Source organism: Puma concolor, chromosome B1, assembly GCF_028749965.1.
Source record: "Puma concolor isolate L17-30 chromosome B1, mPumCon1.1.hap2, whole genome shotgun sequence".
Taxonomy (NCBI): Eukaryota; Metazoa; Chordata; class Mammalia; order Carnivora; family Felidae; genus Puma; species Puma concolor.
The window spans coordinates 151,402,277-151,428,903 of record NC_141670.1 but is presented as its reverse complement, the minus strand read 5'-3'; the positions used below and the strand labels follow the sequence as shown (position 1 = coordinate 151,428,903).

At 35.2% G+C, this 26,627-nt stretch overlaps 1 protein-coding gene across 2 annotated transcripts in view; it reads right to left on the bottom strand.

Annotated features, from left to right (window-relative positions):
* The window catches only part of LOC112858714 (transmembrane protease serine 11F), a 92,555-nt gene extending 72,012 nt beyond the window's left edge, over window positions 1-20,543 (bottom strand). For both annotated transcript variants that reach the window (XM_086704921.1, XM_086704922.1), the window contains exons 1-2: window positions 20,367-20,543; window positions 2,460-2,540 (exon numbers count right to left, since the gene is read on the bottom strand). In XM_086704921.1, the coding sequence (XP_086561047.1) occupies window positions 2,460-2,470 (11 nt within the window). In that variant the 5' untranslated portion in view covers window positions 2,471-2,540; window positions 20,367-20,543. The remainder of the gene's footprint in view (window positions 1-2,459; window positions 2,541-20,366) is intronic.
* Window positions 20,544-26,627: the final 6,084 nt, after the last annotated feature.

The window sequence follows — 26,627 nt, the reverse complement described above, 5'->3', positions numbered from 1 at the left end:
TCCAGAATCCTGACTTCCTTCTCCTCCAGCTGATTCTGAAGGTTTTTTTTACTAAACTCAATCATTATATGTTCAGAGAGGCCTTTATGAGATAGAGTGGGTATCCCTATAGCATTCTGTTTATACTTTTTTTCCCACACTTGTCAGATTGTGCCCTCAGGGTGTGGCATCCTGCCACTAAAGTATCTGTATTGCAGGTAGCCATATCTCATCTCTGCCTCACCTGTGGGAGGCACCAGATATAGGGACTAGTGAAAGAAAAGCTCTACTCGGGGATAATTTAAGTGGTTCTCTAGTGCCTTAAGAAAGTTAGTGTCCTCCATATTAACTAGCTATTAACACTTTTGAAATCATGGAATTCAAAAGACTTTAAGGCTAATGCAGTTTTTTAAAATATTTTTTGCCATGACCCACAGTAAGAAATGTTCTGCATCATAGCATGGAACACACACATAATCATGTATCTAAAACAACAGTTCCACAATTCAATATCTAGACTTACTAGGTATGCTATGGTAAAAATATAACAAAAACCCCAATATCACATATTACTTCACAATTATTTAATTTAACCAAGAAAAAAACCCAAGATAAATAATATCAAAATAAGCCAAATAATAAATAAAATAGCTTTGTGCTCACCCACCAAAAAACTATTTCTAGTCCCATTAATAGTGACAACTACTCCCCCACTTCTGTTAGTGTAAACTCTCCTCACATTTTACACATAAAGGGAGTGAAGTCTTGAGAGATAAGTGACTTGTCCAGACAATGCGTCCAAAGCTGGATCTAGGACACGTCTAAATGTCAGGCTAGTGCTCTTTCCACTACACCACAGTGAGAAAGACGGAGCTGCTGTGAAGAAGCTATAGCATCTAAGTCATTCATTCTTTGAGACAGACTCTTTGCCCATGGACAAAATACCTGTACTAAGGAAGTCAATAAGCCTGCTACCTACCCTTCTTACTTTTGTGGCACAGCCCACATTTTTGAAAGAATATCCATGTTAAAAATAATACTGATATAGAATCCAATTAGAAAAGATACTTAAAATCCTCAGAATTATAAACTCTGGGTCAGAGTTGATGAGGTTTCAATATAGAAATTTGATGTGTCCGTAATGATACTTTTAGAGTGGGAAAAGGAGTGGACAGAGATGATACCAGAAGTTGGGAAGAGAGGAACCAGGCTGACAGAAAAGCCATACTACAGAATTCTGAGCAAAATGAGAATGGGAGAACTTCAAGTTCTTTGTTAATTGTTTACAACTGAAATTGTGAGCATAGCATTATTTGTGAATGTTTATTAAATACAAAACTAATTTTTCCTACTGCACATTTTGTCTTACTCTGTCCTTATTGTGGTGAATTAGAAATAATACTTTCTCATATTTAATAAGAAGTACACCTCTCCTATTTAATAAAAAGTACAGATAATATGCTGTATCAGGCTGTCCTTAAAAGGCCTGTGGGGAGAAGCTTTATGTATGCAATAGACAGTCTTCCTCAGGCTAATGCTTTTATTTCAGAGTAATTTAGGAAGGGCAAGAACACTCATTATCTAAGAGCACCAGAGCCTACAGGCTTAAAGTACTATGTTTCATTGAAGACAAAATCAAATGACTGTACAATTATAATTATCAAAGAATCATGATTAAGTCTGAAACATCAGTCAATGCAAACCTTGTGGGAAATTGGTGTCTGTAGAGGGGTCAAGAATCTCTTTGAGAAGCAAGGTTAGACTAAGCAGGTGTTTGAATGAAATCACTCACATAAAATATTAGTTATTTATTTCTGAGTCTGTTAAACAATAGCCTGAAATTACCTAAATGTGTATATATATACATACATACATACATATATATATGTATGTCTATCATGACAAATGTCACATAGTCTAGATTTTGTTAATTCAATAGTTATTTATATATGAATTTTAATTTTCATCCTTCATATATATATATATATACATATATATATATAAATCTTACTGCTACCATACTTTCTATTATTTAGAATTAAAAATTGAAATTCCAATAAACTCTCCTCTTATATTTCAAATTTTCCCAGAATATACTTCACAAAGCAGCATAAGACAAAAATTTATTCCAAGCTACTGATCATACCAAAGAAATTAACTAAACTGTATTATAGATTATTTTTTGAAGCATAGGTTTTTCTAAATGTTTAAATATAATATAGTTAATATATTACTGTATATCATTTCTATTTCTGTTATTTAGAAAGAAAGGATCATATTGGCTCCTTTTGTTTTAAAAAAATCTTATATTTAAACATAGCAACAAAATAAAACTTTAACAGAAAATATAGTAACACATTTTTTTAAAAAAACCTCTTAGTTTTAAAGCACCATCCACTAGCCGTTTGTCCTGCCCATCTCAGGAGTTGTGAACCTATGTCCCTGTTGATAACTCTGACCGAGAAAAGCTGCGTACTTACGCGTACATCATGGACCCAGGACTGGGGCAGCTTCTATTCAGTCACCATCTGATCTCTATCAGCCAGGTCAAGGCTGGGAGGCTGGAAAATAATAAGAGTCACTGGCAACAAGAAAGGAAACGAGTCCTACAGGTTTACTGACTGAGATCTGCTGTCCTGATGTAGCCTGATAAGAACATTATCAATTTTGTGCCAGCCAGTTCAACACAGTGAAGTAATTATTAATACTTCATAGCATAGAGAAGCTCCAAGCAGTGGATGGCACAACGTGCAACTGCTGATGATTCAGAAGACCATACTTTTCCGGTTGGGGAGGTATGATCAGGATTGAGGTGTGGTTCCAATTTGTTTAAACAACAACAACAACAAAACATTAGAGCACCTCAATGGTACTTTTTCCTTTCTTCATGAGAATTGTTGTGTCTCTTCCCTTTAAGAGAAACTTTATGGTCCTGTGGTGAGGACCTGGGCTATGGGCCAGGGTGCTTATCTCCACCACCTTGGTAGTATGACCATAGGCATGGTACTTAACTCATTGGAACTATTTTGATCATAAGTAAACTGGCAATACTTGTGTTAGCTTTTTTGTGCATTTTAGCTCTAAAGATTATATATTTTATCGAAAGAATTTAATTAGCCCCCAAAAGGCAAAAGAGGAACATTTAAAAAAAAAAACCCCAACAAAACAAAACTTTTTTCTTCTTTCTCATCATTAAGAACAGCTTAGTTCATCTTAACTGGGTATGAATTCCTCAGTGTTTATACTCACTTTATTTTTTTAATTTTTATTTATTTATTTTGAAAGAGAGAGAGTACAAGCAGGGGAAGGGCAGAGAGAGAGGGAGAGAGAGAATCCCAGGCCGGCTCCACGCTATCAACACAGAGCCTGATGCGGGGCTTGAACTCACAAACCATGAGATCATGACCTGAACTGAAATCAAGAGTCAGACACGTAACCAGCTGAGCCACCCAGGCACCCCTATTGTCACTTTAGATAATTGCATTCATTCACAGAGATTCTGGTCTCAATATATGAACTTCTAATGAAGATCAGTAAAGTTTCAGAATGGATATGACAATTTTAAGAGCTGCTTTTAAAGGCTTAGAGCCAGGAAATATTAAAGGAAAAAAAATAAACATGCATTGTTGTTGTTCATACAGAATACCTTTATCTAAAATGCTACAAACAATATCAATCTAATTCCAACATTTTTATTATAATATTCCACATAGTCATGAATATGAAATATATTTCTCAAGACATATTATGAATGGAAAAACTGGCCAGATTGTCAGTTTGTGTAATCAATTATCAACAAAAAAAAAAAAAGACATGTGACAATAGAATTTTGAAAAGGAATAAAAATTTCTGAATAAATAATTCAGAAAAGTTACTGAATCACTTTACCTATATTGAAAATCATAACTTAACTTGGCAGAAAGTAATTTTGTTCTTTGGAGATTTGATTTTTTTCAAGAGTGAAAAAAATCATAAAATTATAACCAAAAAAAGTACTAGAAAAATTATACTAACTTTAATATACAATAAAGACCCATTATTGTTTCTGTATTATAGTACCATGCTAACTTGAAATTAGTGGGGCATCTGAGTGGCTCGGTCAGTTAAGTGTCCGACTTTGGTTTGGGTTATGGTCTCATGGATCACGAGTTTGAGCCCCGCTTTGGGCTCTATGCTGACAGCTCAGAGCCTGGAGCCTGCTCCAGATTCTGTGTCTTCTTCTCTCTCTGCCCCTCTCCTGCTTATGCTCTGTCTGTCTGTCTCTCTCTCTCAAGAATAAATAAACATTTAAAAAAAAGTTTTAACTTGAAATTAACATCATACGCATATGCTTTTAAAATTGCTTTAATCTTTACATTAAAATATTCTCATTAATAAATTAATATATTTGCATAAATTAATATTATAATATTAAAATATTCTCAGTTCTTTTTAAAAATTTTTTTCTTAATGTTTTTATTTATTTTTGAGGCAGAGAGAGACAGAGAATGAGCAGGCAAGGGGCAGAGAGAGAGAGAGAGAGAGAGAGACAGAATCTAAAGCAGGCTCCAGGCTCTGAGCTGTCAGCACAGAGCCTGATGCGGAGCTCGAACTCACAGACTGTGAGATCATGACCTGAGCCGAAGTCAGATGCTCAACCGACTGAGTCACCCAGGCGCCCCTCAGTTCTTTATGTTAGTAGATAATACAGAGAACACAAAGTCTGGCTTAAATGGAGGAAATTTTTCTGTACAAGAACCTTGTAAGTACAAGAATCCGCTTTGAGGTTTCTGGAATGAGACATGTGGTAAGCATGTATTTCTTACATTCATATATATGCAAAACTAGAGGTTCAATTGTTACGCTCAGGAATCTTTCTTCCTATTCCATTCTCTCAAATTATCTTCTGATTTTAAATGTTCTATTTCTTTAATTGTTTTCGTTTTTTCCTCCTCCTTCTACTTTCAGTGAATATGTAAAATAACTCCATTTACTCTCTGAGGTAATGTCTTTGCCATGGTGCGGTTGCAGTACCCTAAGCTTCCAAGTAAGATGGCTGGGTTCATTTCCTGCTGCTGTCATCAACTAACTGTATAAACTTTAGGAAAAGTCTTAAACTTTCTACATCCCAGTTTCTCCCTCTGTGAAGTGAGGATAATACTTGTACATAGTTTAAATGAAGTAATAAATGTAAAGGACTTAAAGTAATGCCTGGTTCATAATAAAGCTCACAAAATTATTGGGTATACTCTTCTCTCCAACTCTCATTTTTTTCTGAGATTAGTCCTATATTGCTAATTGTTTTCAACAGACTTCAAAAGTGCTATTTCCAAACTCTTCTGTTTATATGGTTCTCTTTTGAGCAATATATATTGTGTCTACACAATTTTTTTTAAATTTTAATTAAATTAGTTTTAATTGTAATGCATAATTAAAGATATTGATGTATTGGATTCTAATTAATTTAGCATATGCAGAGTTTTTAAATTTATTTTTGAGAGACAGCGTAAGTTCAGGAGGTGCAGAGAGAGAGAGAGGCAGACAGACAGACCGACAGAGGATCTAAAGTGGGCTCTGCGCTGACAGCAGAGAGCCCAAGACAGGGCTTGAACTCACATGAGATCATGACCTGAGCCAGAGTCAGATGCTTAATGGAATGAACCATCCATGCACCCCACATATGCATTTTTTTAAATAAATATTCCTTATAAGGCTGAATAACTATCAGCTAATTCTGAAGATTGGCAGGCATTAACAGTTTGTACTGTAGAAATGAAATTACTACATGTGAGTTTTATTTAATTGGTTCTCAGCACCCTCAGCACACCTTGCTACATGTGTGCAGGCACAATACTGGTTTCTATTACTGCATTGTTGATTGATTTAATATTGGTCAAAACACAATGAGTGTATGTTGCAAAATGTCAATGGGGAAAGTCAACAATAAGATGACATTACATCATGACATCAAGGGGAAAGTTAAGATACTCCCAAACTGATCATATTTCTTCAGTGTCCAAAATAAAAGAAAGGAACAGAAAAAAGAGAACTTTTAGAGTAGAATCTATAAAAGGTTTTTATACATTTCCCTGTAGTTGCAGATTTTATAATAAATTAATTTATGAACTTAATAGCATTATCACATACAAATAAATTAGCCTCATACTTGCTAACAGATTAAGGTTTGAGAAGTGGCCTTAAGTTTTATCTTACACTTATTAAGACAATTTTAATTCAATTTTACCACTGAAGAGGGAACGTAAAGTAGTTAATGTACGAGCACTGCCAAAGGGTGATAACATGGAAGAGGCCACCCTCAAAGGAAACAATGAGTTCTTTGGACTAGAATGAATGTATCACTGACCTAAGGAAAAGAACACCAAATTGAATGACCTCTCTTTAATATATATAAAAACTAACAGATATCATTTGCCCAGACAACTGGGGTGACAAAAATTGGAGACACTCACTCTAAGATCAACTCATTTTCATGTATCACTTCCATGTGTTCATTAAATCATGGAACTGAGATGAAAGGATAATATATGAGCTTTTTTTTTTTCATCTCATAGAATAGGTCTTGGAGTTTTTTGAGCCAATGTTCAAGTCAATAGTTTTTTTCTTCTCTATTTTGGAGAGAGAGAGCACGTGAGTTGGGGAAAAGGGCAGAGAGAGAGTGAGAGAGAGACAGCGAGAGAGAGAGAGAGAGAGAGAGAGAGAGAGAGAGAATCTCATGGAGGCTCCATGCTCAGTGCAGATCCCTATCTGGGACTTGATCCCACAATGCTGGGATCATGACCTGAGCTGAAATCAAGTGTCGGACATTCAACAGACTAAGCTACCCAGATGCCCCTAGAAAACGTTTATTTGTAGGCAAAATATATATTTTACATATAAGAGAAATTATTTTATTTCAATACAAATAGCTTAATTACTTCATTATAACCATCTTCAAAGTTGTAGAATATTCTATCTTCATTCAAATATAAAGTATTAAATGATTTCCTTGCTGTATTTATTTAAATATTTGTATTCATCTAAATCTATAAATCTAAAATAATTTATCAGTCTCTATATTTAAAAATACTGCTACTCAAATTATTTTACAAGTAATTACAAGATATATTTCTGCATTTTATATAGAGTTCTTTTATATAGAGTTCACTTTTTTGTGCTTTGTGATCCATTTATCATTTAGATAAATGTTGGGGAATAGAAGATATTTAAGTGTTTATATGGAAGGGGAATTGTCTAATATCAATAGCACTGCGATTGTTTCTAATAAAAAGTAATTTATTTTCATTCTTTGGGTGACATTACTGGAAAATAGTTTATGTACAAGCTGTTTAACTCTTGGTAAAAAATTAGTAGGTTCTGTTGAGATAGAACACTACATCAACTTCAACTCAAATTTTGGAAATTCTTTTGTTACACTTTCAGTATATCTATAGTTCACACATATCTTCTTTCATGATACTTTTAACTCTGGCTTTCTAAAATGAACAGGTCTTCTATGTACATAAATGGCTTAATAACATCTATATGAACTTTTTCACATGATAGGAAGTCTAAAAATGTATGTTCCTGGGGTGGCGTGGTAATAGTCTGTAACTACTGATTAACTAAAACCTGTCATCTTTAGAAAGAAAAAAAAACTTGACCTTGATCTCCAACCTGATAAGAAGTTTGAATGCTAGATGAAAGGGTAGTCTATAACAGAAAAGTTGAAAAAATATGAACTTCTTAAAGCCAAAGATCTTTCCACCAAAAGAGTCTTTCTTTAAAAATTCTTTGAGCATAAGTATAGCATTAAAGTCAAATAGCCAAATGGCCAATAATATGATGCCAAAGCTATACAAGGAAGGATTTCCATGTGTCCCAACAGGGAGTGTGTATGCTTCTCTGTTATCAAATGATCAGACAATTAGTGCACTGGGTCATTGGAATGGCCAAAGAACAAGGAATGACCAAACTCATGAAAACAGAAAAACAAAACGAAACAAAACAAAACAGCAACAACAACAACAAAACCATGTTGAAAAGCTTTCTGGATGATATGTTTGATGTTATCATGCAATGCTATGAAGAGTATAGCTTGTGGCTATGGGTGAGATTGCATTTCTTCCATGCTGATTTCCCAACATTAAAAAATATTAAAAAAAAAACAAATATATCTATGGGCCTTGGACCTAGTCCAAACACTGAAATTATCTATCTATCTATCTATCTATCTATCTATCTATCTATCTATCATCTGTCACCTATCATTTACCTACCTACCTATCCATTTATCCATCAAATATATATAAAATGAGATCTAGAGATGTTATCTGCATTGTTCAGACACATAACTCTGAGATGGCAGTCAGTTCTGTCATCAGGACACTTAGCTTCCTGATCAAGTTTTTTTTTTTTTTTTCTATTCCTTATCCTGGAAAGATTACATAGACAGATGAGTGGTAGGGGGCAGTTGTTGTTTATTTCTTGTATTTTTTTCTTCTTTTTTGCATTCTCATAGTTCTCCTTGCCTTCTCTGGCATTCTCATAGTTGTTTTTAAGCAGTTACACCCATTGTGTTATTGAGTTATTGACATGTAGAGTATATATAGGCTAGTCTGATATAGTTTAGTCTTCAAAGAGAAGGGCTCATACTCTATAAGGTGGGTGAGGCACAAGTTCATTAGAAGAGGTATGGAAGGAAACTGCTAGAACTTATTTTACATGTATTTTTAAATCTACAGAATATTAAGAAAGAAGCAACACATTACTCGTGTTTAATTCCTTGATTGAGATTGGCATCTTCACTAAGCCTTGGATGTCAGGTCATTAGATGGCATCCTAGGCTAAGGGTTCAGTCAACAGTGACACTGGTATTTGTTGTTTGGCTTTTATCATATTTTGATGTATTGAAATTTCATGTATTTGATTAGGTGAACTTTTTATGAGTAAATATACCTGGTTTTATAAACATTCCTCAAAAAATGGGAAAGGTTGAGTATAAATAATAAAGAAGTATGAAGTTTGACCTATTGGGAAGGTTAACTCTTTCAGAGAAGCATGGGAGGAAGTCTTGCTCTTTTTCCTAATACTTTTAAATAATATATCCAGCCTCTTAAATATCAAAGATATGACTAAAGTCTCTTTGGATTAATACCTACTCTTCTAGTCTCTTTTATCTCCCCATACCACTCAGAGTTAACCACTGCCATTGTTTTGATGTATACCATTCTCAGATGATAAAACATGAGCTCAGAATATGATCTAACATTTTATAGCATATGCCACTTTTTTTTGAGTTCATTTATTTATTTTGAGAGAGAGAGGAAGGGAGGGGCAGAGAGAGAGGAAGAGAGAGAATCCCAAACAAGCTCCACACTGTCAGCACAGAGTCTTTCTTGGGGTTCAGTCTCATGAACCATGAAATCGTGACCTGAGCTGAATCAAGAGTTGGATGCTTAATTGACTGAGCCACCCAGGCATCCCCCAGGATACACTTCCAAAAATTCATTAGAGAGATAGAGTTTCCCAGACAAACAAAAACTAAAGGAGATTGTGACTACTAAACCAGCCCTGAAATTTTAAGGGGGACTCTTTGAATGTTGAAAAAGCAAAACAAAACAAAAAAAGACCAAGAGAAACAAAGACTAGAAAGAACCAGAGAACATCATGAGAAACCCCAACTAACTCTACAGGCAGCACAATGATACTAAATTCATATCTTTCAATAACCACTCTAAAGTCAATGGACTAAATGCTCCAATCAAAAGACATAGGGTAACAGAATGGATTTAAAAAAAAAAAAAAAAAAGACCCATATATACATTCTGCCTACAACAGACTCATTTTAGACCTAAAGACAATTGCAGATTGAAAGTAAGAGGATGGAAAACCATCTATCATACTAATGGATGTCAAAAGAAAGCCTCAGTAGACATACTTATACCAAACAAACTAGACTTTAAAACAAAGAATGTACTAAGAGATAAAGAAGGGCACTATATCATAATTAAGGGGTCTAACCACCAAGAGGAGCTAACAATTTAAATATTTATGCCCCCAATTCGGAACACCCAAATATATAAATCAACTAATCACAAACATAAAGAAACTCATTGCTAGTAATACCATAATAGCAGGGGACTTTAATACCCACCCCCCTTACACCAATGGACAGATCATCTAAACAGAAAATCAGCAAGAAAACAATCGCTTTGAATGACACACTGGACTGGATGGACTTAACAGATGTTTTCAGAATATTTCATCCTAAAGCAGCAGAATACAGTGGACCATTCTCCAGAATAGATCACATACTGGGTCACAAATCAGCTCTCATCAAGTACAAAAAGATCAATAACATACCATGCATATTTCAGACCACAGTGCTATGAAATTTGAGATCACAAGAAAAAATTTGGAAAGACCATGAATACTAGGAGATTAAAGAACATCCTACTAAAAAATGAATGGATTAACCAAGAAATTAAAGAGGAAATTAGGGGGCGCCTGGGTGGCGCAGTCGGTTAAGCGTCCGACTTCAACCAGGTCACGATCTCACGGTCTGTGAGTTCGAGCCCCGCGTCGGGCTCTGGGCTGATGGCTCAGAGCCTGGAGCCTGTTTCTGATTCTGTGTCTCCCTCTCTCTCTGCCCCTCCCCCGTTCATGCTCTGTCTCTCTCTGTCCCAAAAATAAATAAACGTTGAAAAAAAAAAAAAAACTTTAAAAAAAAAAAAAAAGAGGAAATTAGAAAGTACATGGAAGCCAATGAAAATGAAAACATGATAGCCAAAACCTCTGAGATGCAGCAAAGGCAGTCATAAGAGGGAAGTATATAACAATCCAGGCCTTCCTAAAGAAGGAAGAAAGGTCCCAAATATGCAACCTAAACTTACACCTAAAGGAGCTGGAAAAAGAACAGCAAAAAAAGCCCAAAACCAGCAGAAGGGAATGATAAAGATTAGAGCAGAAATCAATACTATAAAAAAAACCCAAAAAATAAAAAACAAAAAAACAAAACACCAGATCAACAAAACGAGGAGCTGGTTCTTTGAATTCTTTGAAAGAATTAACAAAATTGATAAACCCCTAGCCAGACTGATAAAACAAAACAAAACAAAACAGGAAAGGACCCAAATAAGTAAAATCAAGAATGAAAGAGGAGAGATCACAACCGATACCACAGAAATACAAACAAAATAAGAGAATTTTATGAGAAATTATATGCCAACAAATTGGGCAATTGAAAGAAATGAAAAAATTCCTAGAAACATATCACTACCAAAACTGAAATAGGAAGAAACAGTAAATTTGAACAGACCCATAACCAAAAAAGGAAGTGATTCAGTAACCAAAAGTCTCCCAAAAAACAAGAGTCCAGGGCCAGATGGCTTTTCAGGGGAATTCTACCAAACATTTAAGAATTAACACCTATTCTTTTGAAGGTCTTCCAAAAAATAGAAATGGAAGGAAAACTTCCAAACTCACTCTATGAGGCCAGCATTATCTTGATTCCAAAACCAAAGACCCCACTATAAAGGAGAACTACAGACCAATTTCCCTATTTAACATGGATGCAAAAATTCTCAAAAAGATTCCAACAAATTGAATCCAACAATACATTAAAAGATCTATTCATGGGTACCTGAGTGAATCATTCAGTTAAGCTTCCAGTTCTTGATTTCAGCTCAGGTCATGATCTCACAGTTCATGGGTTTGAGCCCCCGTCAGGCTCTGCACTGCCAGTGAGGAGCCTGCTTGGGATTTTCTCTCTCTCTCTCTCTCTCTCTCTCTCTCTCTCTCTATCTCTATCTATCTCTCCCTCCCTCCCTCTCTTCCCCTCCCTGCCTGTCTTAGGAAGGAAGGAAGGAAGGAAGGAAGGAAGGAAGGAAGGAAGGAAGGAAGGGAAGGAAGGAAAGGAAAGAGGGAAAAAGAGAAAGAAAGAAAGAAAGAAAGAAAGAAAGAAAGAAAGAAAGAAAGAAAGAAAGAAAGAAAGAAAGAAAGAAAGAAAGAAAGAAGAAAGAGACAAGGTAGAAAAAAAGAGAATTATTCACCATGAACAAGTATTCACCCTCAGCACAAGTCAGATGACTCCTCCTACCAGTGCCGGCTACACATCGCACCCGTCGCTGTCCAAGCACCTCATCATTATGCACAAGCTGAAGGAGCCGCAGCTGTGTCCAAGCAGAACAGGGCCAGGGAGGAGAACCAGTAGGAGAAAAAGCCCAGTCACGAGGACGAGGTGCCCGATGGCACAGTGTCAGACCAGAAGTGCAAGGTGTGCACAGGAATGGTTCAATATCCACAAATCAATCAATGTGACACATCACATGAATAAAAGAGTGTAAGAACCACATGGACTTCTCCATAGATGCAGAAAAAGCATTTGATAAAATATAGCATCCTTTTTTATAAAAACCATCAAGAAAGTAGGAATAGTAGGAACATATCTCAAGATCATAAAGGCCATATACAAAAGACCCACAGCAAATATCATCCTCAGTGGGGAAAACACTAAGGTCAGGAGCATGACTGGGATATCCACTTCCACCACTGTTGTTCAATGTACTGTTGGAAGTCCTACCCTAAGCAATAACACAACAAAAAGAAATAAAAATCATCCAAATAGGCAAGGAGGAAGTCAAGCTTTCACCCTTCACAGACAACATGATACTATACATGGGAAATCTGAAAGACTTCACCAGAAAACTGCTAGAACTGATACATGAATTTAGCAAAGTCACAGGATATAAAATTAATGTACAAAAATCTGTTGCATTTCTATATACCAACAATGAAGCAGCAGAAAGATAAATTGAAGAATTGATCCCATTTACAATTGCACCAAAAACCATAAAATACCTAGGAATAAACATAACCAAAGAGGTGAAAAATCTATACACTGAAAACTATATAAAACTTAAGAAAGAAACTGAAGAAGACACAAAAAAATGGAAAAAGATTCCATGCTCATGGATTGGAAGAACAAATATTGTTAAAAAGTTGATACTACCCAAATCAATCTACATATTCATTGCAATCCCTATCAAAATAACACCAGCATTCTTCAGAGAGCTAGAACAAACTATTCTAAAATTTGTATGGAATCAGAAATGACCCCCTAATAGCCAAAGAAATGTTGAAAAAGAAAACCAAAGCTGAAGGCATCACAATCCCAGACTTCAAGCTGTATTACAAAGCTGTAATCAAGACAGTATAGTACTGACACCAAAACAGAAACATAGATCAATAGAACAGAATAGAGAACCCAGAAATGGACCTACAAATGTATGGCCAACTAATCTTTGACAAAGCAGGATAGAATATCCAATGGAAAAAAGACAGTCTCTTCAGCAAATGGTGTTGGGAAAACTGGACAGCGACATGCAGAAAAATGAACCTGGACCACTTTCTCACATCATACACAAAGGTAAACTCAAAATGGATGAAAGACCTAAGCATTAAGACAGGAAGTCATGAAATTATAGAGGAGAAAACAGGCAACAATCTCTTTGACCTTAGCCGCAACAGCTTCTTACTGGCCATGGCTCCAGCAGCAAGGAAAACGAAAGAAAAAATGAACTATTGGGACCTCATCAATATAAAAACTTCTGTACAGTGAAGGAAACAATCAGCAAAAATAAAAGTCAACCAACAGAATGGGAGAAGATATCAGATAAACGGTTTGTATCCAAAAGATATAAAGAACTTACCAAACTCAACACCCAAAAAACAAATAATCCAGAGAAGAAATGGGCAAAAGACATGAATAGACTTTCCCAAAGAAGACATCCAGATGGCTAACAGACACATGAAAAAATGCTCAACATCACTCATCATCAGGGAAATATGAATCAAAACCACAATGAGATATCACTTCACACTTGTCAGAATCACTAAAATTAACAACTCAGACAACAACAGATGTTGGCAAGGATGTGAAGAAAGAGGAACCCTTTTGCACTGATGGTGGGAATGCAAACTGGTGCAGCCACTCTGCAAAACAGAATGGAGGTTCCTCAGAAAATTAAAAATAGAACTACCCTACAGCCCAACAATTTCACTACTAGGTATTTATCCAAAGAATACAAAAATGCTGATTCAAAGGGGCACAAGTACTCCAATGTTTATAGCAGCACTATCGACAGTAGCCAAAGTATGGAAAGAGCCCAAATGTCCATCAACTGATGAATGGATAAAAAAGTGGTGTATATACACAATGGAGTGTTACTCAGCGATCAAAGATAATGAAATCTTGCCATTTGCAACAATGTGCATGGAACTAGAATGTTCCATGCTAAGTGAAATGTCAGACAAATACCATATGATTTCAGTCACATGGGGAAGTTAAGCAACAAAACAATTAAACATAGGGGAAAGGAAGCAAAGATAAAGTAAAAAACAGAGAGGGAGACAAACCATAAGAGACTCTTAAATACGGAGAACAAACTGAGGGTAGCTGACAGGGTGTTGGGTGGGGGGATGGGCTAAATAGGTGACAGGCCCTAAGGAGTGCACTCATTAGGATGAGTACTGGGTGTGATATGTAAGTGATGAATCACTAAATTCCACTCCTGCAACCATTACTACACTATATGTTAACTAGCTTGGATTTAAATAAAATTTAAAAAAATTAAAAATCATTACATGTTTCTCGTTTGTAATTAAGCAGACTGAGATATTCCCATTGTCATCAAATGATACTGGATCTGAGTAAGACAGACTAATGTATTTTTTACATTCTTGTGTATTAGTTACATGTCAGTGTCTTTGACTGAATGAAAAAATACATCAAACTAATCAACACACCATAAGATCCCCCAGTAGGGTTACATGCGAAAAGACTGTTTAGTGACACATGCACTAAATAAGCATTTATTTTTCTTCATAATTTCTAAATTGAAAGAAGTGCCTTAAGACCTCAAGTAGGAGGTTTCTATACCAGGTCCTCTAGATTTTTTTTTTTCAAAACAATTTCTGTCATGAATTAATTAATTCTCATGACTCTATAGGACTCTCCTCTATTCAGACCATTCCTTAATCTGTATCCCCAATTACTCCCTCATTAAAGTTGTAGTCCTATAAATGCCTATTGATGTTTTGTTTCATTGTCTTACCATAACTATATTCAATCATATATTTTAAGAAATATTTTCTTTAGCAACTACTATGTGCCAGGCATTGAGCCTGTCAACTTGCTAAGGCTAAAATGGTAAATATGATACCACCCTGCTCTCAGAGAATTTTACAGTCTAGTCAGTTATCTCAAACTCAAATCTTTGTGCCTCCAAATTTCTCTGTCACTGTCAATGGCACCACCAAATGTCTCAATCAGCTACACTCAAAATTTGAAAGGTATCTTTGACTCAGTGCTCACTTTAATTCTCTGTATCAAGCCAATGATTTTGGTAATTATTCCCTCAAATTATTTCTTTGGTCCATATATTCCTTTCTCATGACTATTATAATAGCTTTCCAGCTGAATTTTATGACTTTTACTCGTTTCTTCTTTCATTTCACCTTCATGCTCATTAAAAACTAATTGTTTATAAACATGACTTTCATCATGTCACTATTAAAAAACCTTTTAATAGTTTCCTTATTTTCTACCTCATCAAAAATATGCTCAATGAAATTCTAAATCCTCCAAGAATCAAATTCATCCCACCTTTAATTCCCATGCTACATTGCATCATGAATTTTAAGCCTAATTAAGCTTTGTCATTCTTAAAATGTGTAATATTCATTCTGACTTTGTAATTTCTATTACTATAGACTCCTTCCCATTGGAGTGTTCTCCCTGTTATTTTCTGTCACTTAAGTATGACACTTTGTAAAAGCTCAACCCAATTACCACCTCCTTAAGTAAATCTCTGACAGTTTAGGGTAGCAGTTTAAAGTGCAATTCCTAGGGCTTCTGGGTGGCTTAGTCGGTTAAGCATCCAACATCGGCTCAGGTCATGATCTAACAGTTTGTGAGTTCGAGCCCCACCACTGGTCCAGGCTGAGAGGTGGGTGTCACCCCAAAATCCACCCCCACACACACCCTTGTTCTTTGGAGTTTCCATTTCCAAATCTGGCCCTGACCTGAGTACCTTCTCTCAATCTCTTCCTCAACCCTATTCCCCATCTCAAAACATACTTATTCTCATTGAACTCTGGCCAGTTTCTAGTTCCATTCCAAATTCACATAACACTGAAGTTCATTAATCTCCATCCCTCTTTATACCATGTGTCCTGTTTTATTCATCTCCAGTGAGTGTACTAATTCCTTAGGTATCTCTATCATTATCTATGCATAATTCAAGTACTTCTCACCGGAGGAGTTATTATATGCCCATAATTCATTAATGAAACCAGTCATGATGCAATGTTGGCTGGCCAGGATTTCTTCATGAAAACTATGGTTAGATGCCTAATTAACAGCAAGATGAGAAGTTTATATTTAATGATACATTTCAAGTATTACAAATTATTCGCCCTTATATACTCTTTGGTTTATGATAAACAGGGATTTAATCATTAGTATAAAATTTCCAAAAATGTATTCTAAACAGATAAAATTTATGAAATATATTTAGATAAAGATTTTAAAGGGGATGATTTATTCTGAGTTCTACATAAATAACCATACAGTTATTTTACACCATGTGAGAAAATGATTTTAAATCTGTTTCAGTAGGGATTGTAGGGATTGATTACAGATTAATATGCATACTTTTTTCTAGCTAGTATAAATATAGGTTATCATTTCTGCTGAGCCATGGTTTTTCCCATTGTTAAAATGAGGGATTTAAATGCTATTTAACAGTTTTCTGTAATGCTCATGATAATATGATATGACCACAATTATAGAATGACATTTAACTATTAAAAGGTTGCTAGGTAAATTAATATTTGCATACAATGTGATTTTCTAGGTAGAATATTGAAGTTAGTTAAGGATTAATTAGCTAATCTAATAAAAGCTTTCAAAGTGACTTGATTTGAAAAGTAAATATAGCAAACAATAACTTTATCAGTATTAGCCAGTTGTAAATAATAAAATCTTTTCACAAAAGCAAAATGAATTAAATGTAAGTAGTAATAGCCTTAAGAAATGTGCAATACCCACATAAAGAAAGCTATACACATTTTAAAGAGAAAAAAAAATACTACAAAGATATACAGAAAAATATTACAAAAGAAAAGCTAAATGGATGATTTTTTAAATTTTTTTTAATGTTTATTATTTATTTTTGAGAGAGAGAGAGACAGCCTGAGTGGGAGAGGGGCAGAGAGAAAGGGAGACATAGAATCTGAAACAGGCTCCAGGCTCTGAGTTGTCAGAACCCGATGTGAAGCTTGAATTCACAAACCATGAGATGGTGACCTGAGCTGAATTCAGACGCTTAACCGACAGAGTCACCCAGGCACCCCTCAATGGATGATTTTATATGTGAAAACTGATAACACCCAATTATTGAATAAATGGAATATTTTTTAAATGTGAAAATTCATATTAGATTTGACGATGAGGAAGGGGAGAAGTAGAGAAGAGAAAGAAAAGAATGGGCAGAAAACAATAAAAAAATAATGAAAATGAGAGAAAAAAACAGAAAATTAGTAGATTTTAATGCTCAAATATTCCTATAGGTATAAACTTCAGAATGTTTTCAGCTTGTGGCTCTTCAAATGCTTTTTATCTATAGTTTCTCAGAGGCTTCAGTTTAGTTATGTTACCCAAATAATTATAGTAAAAAATACATGTTTTTTACAAAGCAGGTATGGTAACAACTAGAATAATACTACCTGGAAAGTTAAGCTCAAGTTCCAAATTTTATTTTCATCATTGGATTTTTCCACCTCTAATTTAATACCTCAAAACATTAACTTAATAAAATTGGGCCCTTTTAGTGGACTGAAGGAGTGGGTGAAAGTTTCAAAGATCAGCAATTTATGGAATTATGGTAACATCACAATTCAATATTTTGCACTCAAGATCAAATATTTCACATATCAGAAAGTAGGGAATAAATAGCAGTACAGTGAAAAGAATATTCAACTGGGAAACCAGATTCCAGTTCCAGAATTAGTCACATGCTGACCTTGTATGTTATTTATCCTTGTCTGGGCCTCTGTTTCTGTTTCTGCCAAAAGAAAGTTTGGACTACCTCATCCCATGTCTTTTTCTATTCTAAAATAATTATATCTCCATGATTTTAATCACGTGACCTATAACAAACCTAAGACTATTTATAGTAGGGTCACACAAAGCTCTGATCATCAAAAATATATCTTGTTAAAGATCCTCAGTGTGACTGTGGAAATGATTATGTTAAATGTTGGGAGCCAGGAGATAAGTATTAATTAAACAAGCAAAAAATATATATATCACCCAGAGCACTAGAATTATACATTTTAAAGCTTCTGATCTGCACAGCTTCTGATCTGCATATGTATAATCACTATGTTAAATATGTCATGGACTGAGTCACTGAATGAAAAAAGAAGAGATACCATTTTTTTGTGGGCTTATATATTTTTAAAATCTAGCTTCAAGGCTAATGAATTAGCACCCTACCATTACATAAATCTGTTATGGCTGGCTTCTACCTTGCAAAAAATTAAATCAGTGGTACTCAGACATTTTGGTCTCAGGACCACCCCATACCCTTAAAAATTACTGAGGACCTGGGGCGCCTGGGTGGCGCAATCGGTTAAGCGTCCGACTTCAGCCAGGTCACGATCTCGCGGTCCGTGAGTTCGAGCCCCGCGTCGGGCTCTGGGCTGATGGCTCAGAGCCTGGAGCCTGTTTCCGATTCTGTGTCTCCCTCTCTCTCTGCCCCTCCCCCGTTCATGCTCTATCTCTCTCTGTCCCAAAAATAAATAAACGTTGAAAAAAAAAAAATTAAAAAAAAAAATTACTGAGGACCTTAAGCACTGTGGTTTATGTGGACTATCTATCAATATTTAATGTATTCTATATTAAAACTAAGAAACTTGAGACGTTGTTTAAAATAAAAATAATAAGCCATTTAAATGACATTTTTATTTTTAAAAAAGCTATTTTCAAAAAAAATGTGAATTTTTTTATGTTTATTTGCTTGTAAGCTCACTGTATTGCCATGTGTTGTTCTGATTGAAGTATTTTAGGAAAATTCTATCTCACACAGATGTAATTAGAAAGAAGGAACATTTTGATAGCCTTTTGAATAATTGTGGATATCCTGATTTTATGCTAAAACTTGAAAAATGGTCGCTTCTTAGAGATTAATTGTTGCCGTGTAGAATCTGAGACCACATCAATGAAATTTTTGTACTTTGTTATGTTAAAATCCATCAGTCTCTGTCACACTTGAGTGGATCTCTTAATGTGTATGATTTTGTAATAGCTTGCTATTTATAAAGTTCTGATTCACTTAATTCACATAATCATGCACATCTCTCAAGTGTTGACACATTTCATTATGTAATATCAAAAAAGCCATATTTCTTAATATAACGCCAACCTCATTATAAAAAGTAAGTATATTGGAAAGCTGTAAAATTTAGAGGATTATACAAGTTTTTTAAAATTGTAATTAACACTTGTGAGTCTGAATTTTATCACAAACAACAAATTAGTGTTTTCTTTGAAGTGGCAGGCTTACTTTATTAATTTCACCTGCCAAAAAACTAAGTCTAAGTAACCCTAATTTGTCATCAGTTGCTCTTTAAAGTAAAAATGGTACAATATGTTAAATAGTAGCTTTTTCAGTTTTTTTCAAATATCCAAGAACTCTCCTCAAGATAACTGCACTTCAGTATTGCACCGGAAGTGTTTATGCATGGTTTTCATTTTGTCATCCAGCATATTAATAAAGCTCTGTACCCAATGGTCAAGACTTAATAAAATTAATACTTTTTATTGCTTCATCAATAACATTCTTAAGTGAAAATGGAATTCTTTTTTTCTGGAATTCTTGAAAGCAAAAATATGATGGCAGTTTGGTGCCATTGTCTTGATTCACACTAAGATGCCAGCAGTTTTAAACGCCATTGCTTTTGCTTCAATCAGTACAAATGTCAACACAGCAAAACTACTAGTAGTACTTTAATTTTGATATTAGCAGTCCATGAGAGTTTCAGGAATTCCCAGGAGTCTTCAGTACATACTGAATTAAAGTTTTCAAACAAAATAAATGCCATTTTAAACCTCCCAAGATATTTTTAAACGACTATAAGTATAAATAAATTGACAATAAATTGAAATCCTAATCATTCAAGTTTCAAGTAGAGAGAATAAAATTTGAACAAGATAGATTTAAAATATAAGCATAAGGAGTAAATTTAAAAAAAAGCATGTCATAGGAAACTATAATAGGGCATAAGGAAGAAAGCAAATGGATTTTTACATATGTGTTTAATCCTTTTAACCATTGCTTCCATACCTTGTAGTTTATAGTCTGAACTGGTTTCATCATCAGAGAGTTTCTACTTCTTTGGCTGGCAGCTGTTGGAAATGGTCCTAGGATACAATCTGGAATCTTTTCTCTGACATCCGAAATATATTAAAGACAATGCAGAGTTAACCTCCTTCTCCCAGGACTTAACCCTTTAAATCTGAGTCAGACATGGGCCCAATTTCAAAAGGGTTCTTGCCAATTTGAAGCTAATCACATGCCATCTTCCTTCAGCCAATCATAGGGCCATGCTAAAAACAACAGCTGGTTAATTGAGACATCATTCTAACACATCTATATAATCACCACTATCATTAACGCTGACTCTGTACCAGAGACTTCTGAGGACAGCACACCATCCTATCAAGACTTATAGCTTCCAACATGTAGCAAGAAAAAATTATGCTCACTCTATATAAGAGTTATGCAGTTTGACCTAAGCCTCACAGTAAGTCAGAAGTGAAAATACTGATGAAATAACTTGGATATGGGATCTTTATTTCAAGGAATACATTTCTTATTCATATTCCCTTTTTGCTGCCAAAGCAAATGAATAGGAAATATTCTCTACAGTAATAATTTTTAGAGTGTTCTTTGCTAGTATATAAAATGGTTTTGTGACTATTAAATATCTGCCAACAAAACATTACAGTATGAAACTAACATTTATTTGGCTCCTACTACTATAAGGCATGCTTTTAGGCACTAAAGATTTGAGTGGTTTGGCAGACATTATTATTACATAAATTAAATTACAGTACTTTTAGTGTTTGATTGAAACATCTAATTCGAAAGGTTATTGAACAATTACCCAAGAAAATAATTTGTAGATACCTTTTGGCTTTAAATTATTGCTAATTAATAATGAAAATGTGTGGGGCGCCTGGGTGGCGCAGTCGGTTAAGCGTCCAACTTCAGCCAGGTCACGATCTCGCGATCCGTGGGTTCGAGCCCCGCGTCAGGCTCTGGGCTGATGGCTCGGAGCCTGGAGCCTGTTTCCGATTCTGTGTCTCCCTCTCTCTCTGCCCCTCCCCCGTTCATGCTCTGTCTCTCTCTGTCCCAAAAATAAATAAAAAACGTTGAAAAAAAAATTTTTTTTTAAAATAATGAAAATGTGTTCAAACTACCACACGCCATGCTCTTAGTGTACCTGTGACAGTAGTAGATTGTATCTAATACTTGAAACATGAATCAGCTAAGAGTTAGATGACTTCTCAACAACGGCTAATTATAGGGCAATGACTGAGAAACTTCTTGCAAAATCCTCCATTCTGTTCAACCGGTAAATCTTGCACGTCCTCAGGGCTCAGCCTTCAAATATCTTCTCTATCACATTTACTCTCTGACTTTTATGGTCTTTTTTTGTTTCAAATATACTCTCTGTTTGTTCATGATTCCCAAACTTATATTTCCAGTTCTGATACATTCTCTGAACCCCAAACTTGCATATCTAAATCTCTGCTGAACATACTCACTTGTATTTCATGCAGGCATCTTATACGTAACATGTCCCAACCTTAACAGTTAGTTCTCCCTAAACCTCCTGACTGCTTCTTCCCACTCAATCTCAATCTCAGTAAATTGCACCATTACTCACCCAGTTGGTTGTGACAAAACCTTGAAGTGATCCTAGACTGCTCTCCACATCCAATCCGTTAGAAAATCCTAGAGTTTCAACCTTCAAACTATATATTCAGATCTGACTGCTTGTCATCATCTTCACCAATACCACCCTAATCAATAACTTCATCATCAGTCATCTGAAATACTGTATGACCTCCTAACTGGCATCACTGCTTCCATAATTGGCTCCATCTAATCTATCCTGTATACAACAATTAGAGTGATCTCATTGAAATATTAGATTATATTGCTCAAATGCCTTTTCAGCACAGTTAGAATACTACTGTTTTATCTTAGCATACAAAGCCATATATAATCTTGCCCTACTAATTCTCTGTTCTTTCTAACTTCATTTTCACTCAGTTCCAGCCATGTTGTCCTCCGAGTTTGTAATTTCTTTTTATTTTTTTTTTAGCATTTATTTATTATTGAGAGAGAGAGAGAGAGAGAGAGAGAGAGCATGAGCAGGGGAGGCACAGAGAGAGAGACACAGAATCCGAAGCAGGCTCCAGGCTCTGAGCTGTCAGCACAGAGCCCGATGCAGGGCTCGAACTCCCAACCGGTGAGATCATGACCTGAGCGGAAGTCGAACGCTTAACCACTGAGCCACCCAGGCGCCCCCCGGGTTTGTAATTTATGTTCTCTCTCTCCTTTGAAACTCTTCCTAGAGATACTTACAAGTCTTGATCCTTTATTTCTTTCACATCTCTGCTCAAATGTCACCTCATCAAAGGTAGTTCTCTGACCATGTTCTCTAAAATGGTGAATCCTTCACTCTCCATCCTCAACCTTTGCTTACTTGTTTGTCTTAGCATTTACAGCGTGTTATCTCTGTCTCTGTATACATATATATCATATATATATATATATATACACACACATACCTATATGCGTATATTAATTCATCAATTTCTTAGTAGATTGAAAACAGGGATTGTTGCCTCTTTAGTGCTTACAACAGTACTTGGCACATAGTTGTAAATATTATTGAAGTAACAAATTAATCAAGTACACATGCATAAGGACTTTGTACATAAACAGTATACATAATATCTATTTTTTATTTTTTATTTTTTAAATTAATTAATTTATTTTGAGAGATACAGAGACACTGTGAGAAGGGAAGGGGCAGAGAGAGAGGGAGAGAATGAAAGAATCCCAAGCAGGTTCTGCACTGTCAGCACAGAGACCAATGCAGTGGTCAAAGTCACCAAACTGTGAGATCATGACCTGAGCGGAAGCAGAAAGTCAGATGCTTAACCAACTGAGCCACCCAGGTGCCCCCATAATATCTAATTTTTGAGATATCTTCACTAGCTATACCTAATGGCCAATTCTTTAATAATAAAGTGCTAGAAATTAATGTTGGAACCACACTACATAATACATTATAAATTCCCTCTCTCTCTCTTCTCTCTCTCTCTCTCTCTCTCCACACACACACACACACACACACACACACACACACACACACAGTAATAAACAAAGACTAACCAAATGAGAACAGGTAAAGCGTATTTATTCAGAGTTTCTGTAGGAAGGGAGTCAGTCAGTCATTGTCATTTGTGTCTGGCAGACTCAAAGATAGGCAGAGCAGAGGAAAACTGTAGAAGGGTTAAATAAAAGTAAGGCATCCTACTTGATTGGATAAAGGTGCATATTTAGCTTCCTGTGATTGGTCCTAAGTTGGAAGCAGAGGAAAATATTAAGGAAGTTGTCAGCTATTAATTAAATTACTAATCAAATTCTAGTCATCTGGGACCAATTTCTTGTTGAGCCTGTTGGATTGATTGTCACAGATAGTGAGTTGGTTTTCTGGGCTGATTGCTGAAGGTAATGGGTCAGAGTTTTACATTTTTATATATAATCTGCCTATTGCCTATTTCTATATTCAGCCTATAACCAGGTAACTTTTAATAAGCTACATATAATTCATTATGTATTTTTAAAATATTTTATAATAACATTTTTAAATAGTCTCATTTAATATTTGCATCATGTTCTAAAAGTCTATAAAGAACACCTCTAAGTATTGCTGTTGATAAACATCTAGAACAAATAGGGTTCATTTAGCAATGGTAGTTAAAATGCTGGGCCCAAGAATTTCTTATTTAAAAATGGCAAAGAGGATTACCTAAAATACCTATAAAGGTAAAAATAAGATGAAAACATATTCCATAGGATCTCATAAGGATATTATAGACTGAGACAACATTATAAGAAATAATAGCCAAGAATTTCTAAGAACTAAAAACATAAATCTTAAGAATAGAGAACCTAACAATTTGAAAGTAGGATAAAGTGCTTTTAAAAGTTCTCATCTATAAAATATTTCAATAAAATTTAAGAATATCAATAACCAGGAAAAAAATGAAATCAAACATATAAAAATACAGCTTACTGTTTTACAAACACAGGATGCAAAAAGAAGAAAATAGAGCAATACATTTAAAAATATAAGAAAATAATGTATAAGCTAGAACTCCATTTTTCAGATACATAATTATTTAAGGGGAGGAATAAATTAAGATACTGTCATGCATTCACTACCTATCTCTCCAGTTCACTTCCTCTAGTAACCTGACTCCAACAATTCTTGGACCCCACTCGGACCTTCAGTCCACTGAACCCCTTTACATGGTCTTTCACCCAAATCAAATCTGATTTATTTTGCTTATGCACTTTAATTTATTTTTTTAAGTTTATTTATTTACTTAGAGAGAGAGAATCCCAAGCAGGCTCCACACTGCCAGTGCAGAGCCTGATGCAGGGCTTAAACTCATGAACCATGAGGTCATGACCTGAGCAGAAATCTAGAGTCAGATGTTTAACCAACTGAGCTACCCAGGCACCCCTACTTACCCAGTTTAGATTACATGGTCCTTCTCTATAAGCAATTTCCTGAATAAGCTTTCAACTCTCTTCTGTCTTTACATTCATGATGCTAACCTCAAGTAGCCCCCAAATGCTATTTAATAATCCTACCATACATCTCTATTCAATTCTTACATTCTCCTAGACAATTATTTCAGAACTTCTGTTCTTTTCAAATAATTCCTCCTCATTCTCACCCAACTGATGGTCTTATTACTTATTTCTTGAAGAAATAGGAGTCAAGTCCCACACTCATCTAGTGGCCTGCCTTCATCTGAATCCACACATTTTCTTTCTCTGACCCATGGATGCATGAATCAATCGTTCTTATCTGAGACTCTTCCTTTTAGGCCCTAATGCTGGCCTCCACTAGTCTATTAAGATGTCATTCTAACAACTGATAGCCTTTCTCTCCTGCATCAATAATTTTTCTTCTTTGTACTGGATTGTTCCTTTTAGTATACCAAAAGGTGAATACACCCATTTTTAAGAAAGAAAGAAAATCCTTGATAGGTTAAGCCATTGTCATTTCTCTATTTTGCTTTACAGCAAAATTTCTCTAAGCAACTATCACTTCCTATCAAATAAATAATACCAAAAAAGGAAACAAATGATCAAATAAACATGGGAGAAAATATGCAATCTCAGTAGGAATCAAGGAACTCTAAATAGAGATGTATCATTTGCACCCATTAAATAAGCATTTAAATATTTTGTAATACTAGACCTTAACACAGGCCATGGAGAAAAAGGCAGTCTCATATACTGCTGAGGGAAGCATAAACTTTTCCTAAAGTCTTTCTAAATGTTAACATGATCTTGATATAAAAATCAATTAAGCCTATGCTCCTCTCTTCCTTACTTGCTTCCCTGTATTCCTCCTTCTTTCCTTAATTGTTTCCTCTCTTCTTTCATAAGTCACTTGAAAATCCATTAAACAGGGGTGAGTGAAATAGGTGTTCAAATGTGGCAGCTTAAAGAGAGCCTAAGTGGAATGACACATATCCATCCAAGGAAGTGGCAGTGGGAAAGTATGAAAAGAGCCCAAATGTCCATTGACAGATGAATGGATAAAGAAGATGTGGTACATCTATATATTATATATACACAATGTAATATTATTTGGCAATCAAAAGAATGAAATCTTGCCATTTGCAACAACATGGGTGGAACTAGAGTGTATTATGCTAAGCGAAGTAAGTCAGTCAGAGAAAGACAAATCTCATATGATTTCACTCATATGTGGAATTTAAGATAGAAAACAAATAAGCAAAAGGGAAGGGAAGCAAAAATAATATAAAAACAGAGAGGGAGACAAACCATAAGAGATTCTTAAATACAGAGAACAAACTGAGGGTTACTGAAGGGGTGTTGGGTGGGGGAATGGGCTTATGAGGCAAAGGGCATTAAGGAGGACACTTGTTGGGACGAGCACTGGGTGTTATATGTAAGTGATGAGTCACTAAATTCTATTCCTGAAATAATTATTATACCATATGTTAACTAACTTAGGTTTAAATTTTTAAAAAAATGAATGAATGAATGAATGAATGAATGAATGAATGAAATTTTTAAAAAGGAGTTGGCAGTGGGAGCAGCCTAACTCAGGGTGGGACCTCACAGAGTGTGTTCATGTGGGGGCCCAGGATTGGGAAGTAGAAGGCAGAAGCAGCAGCCTGTCAAGGAGTCAGATTACTCTGGTAATTTGAGTAAATAAGTAAATATTTTGAGGATAGTAAGAGCCAAGCTTCT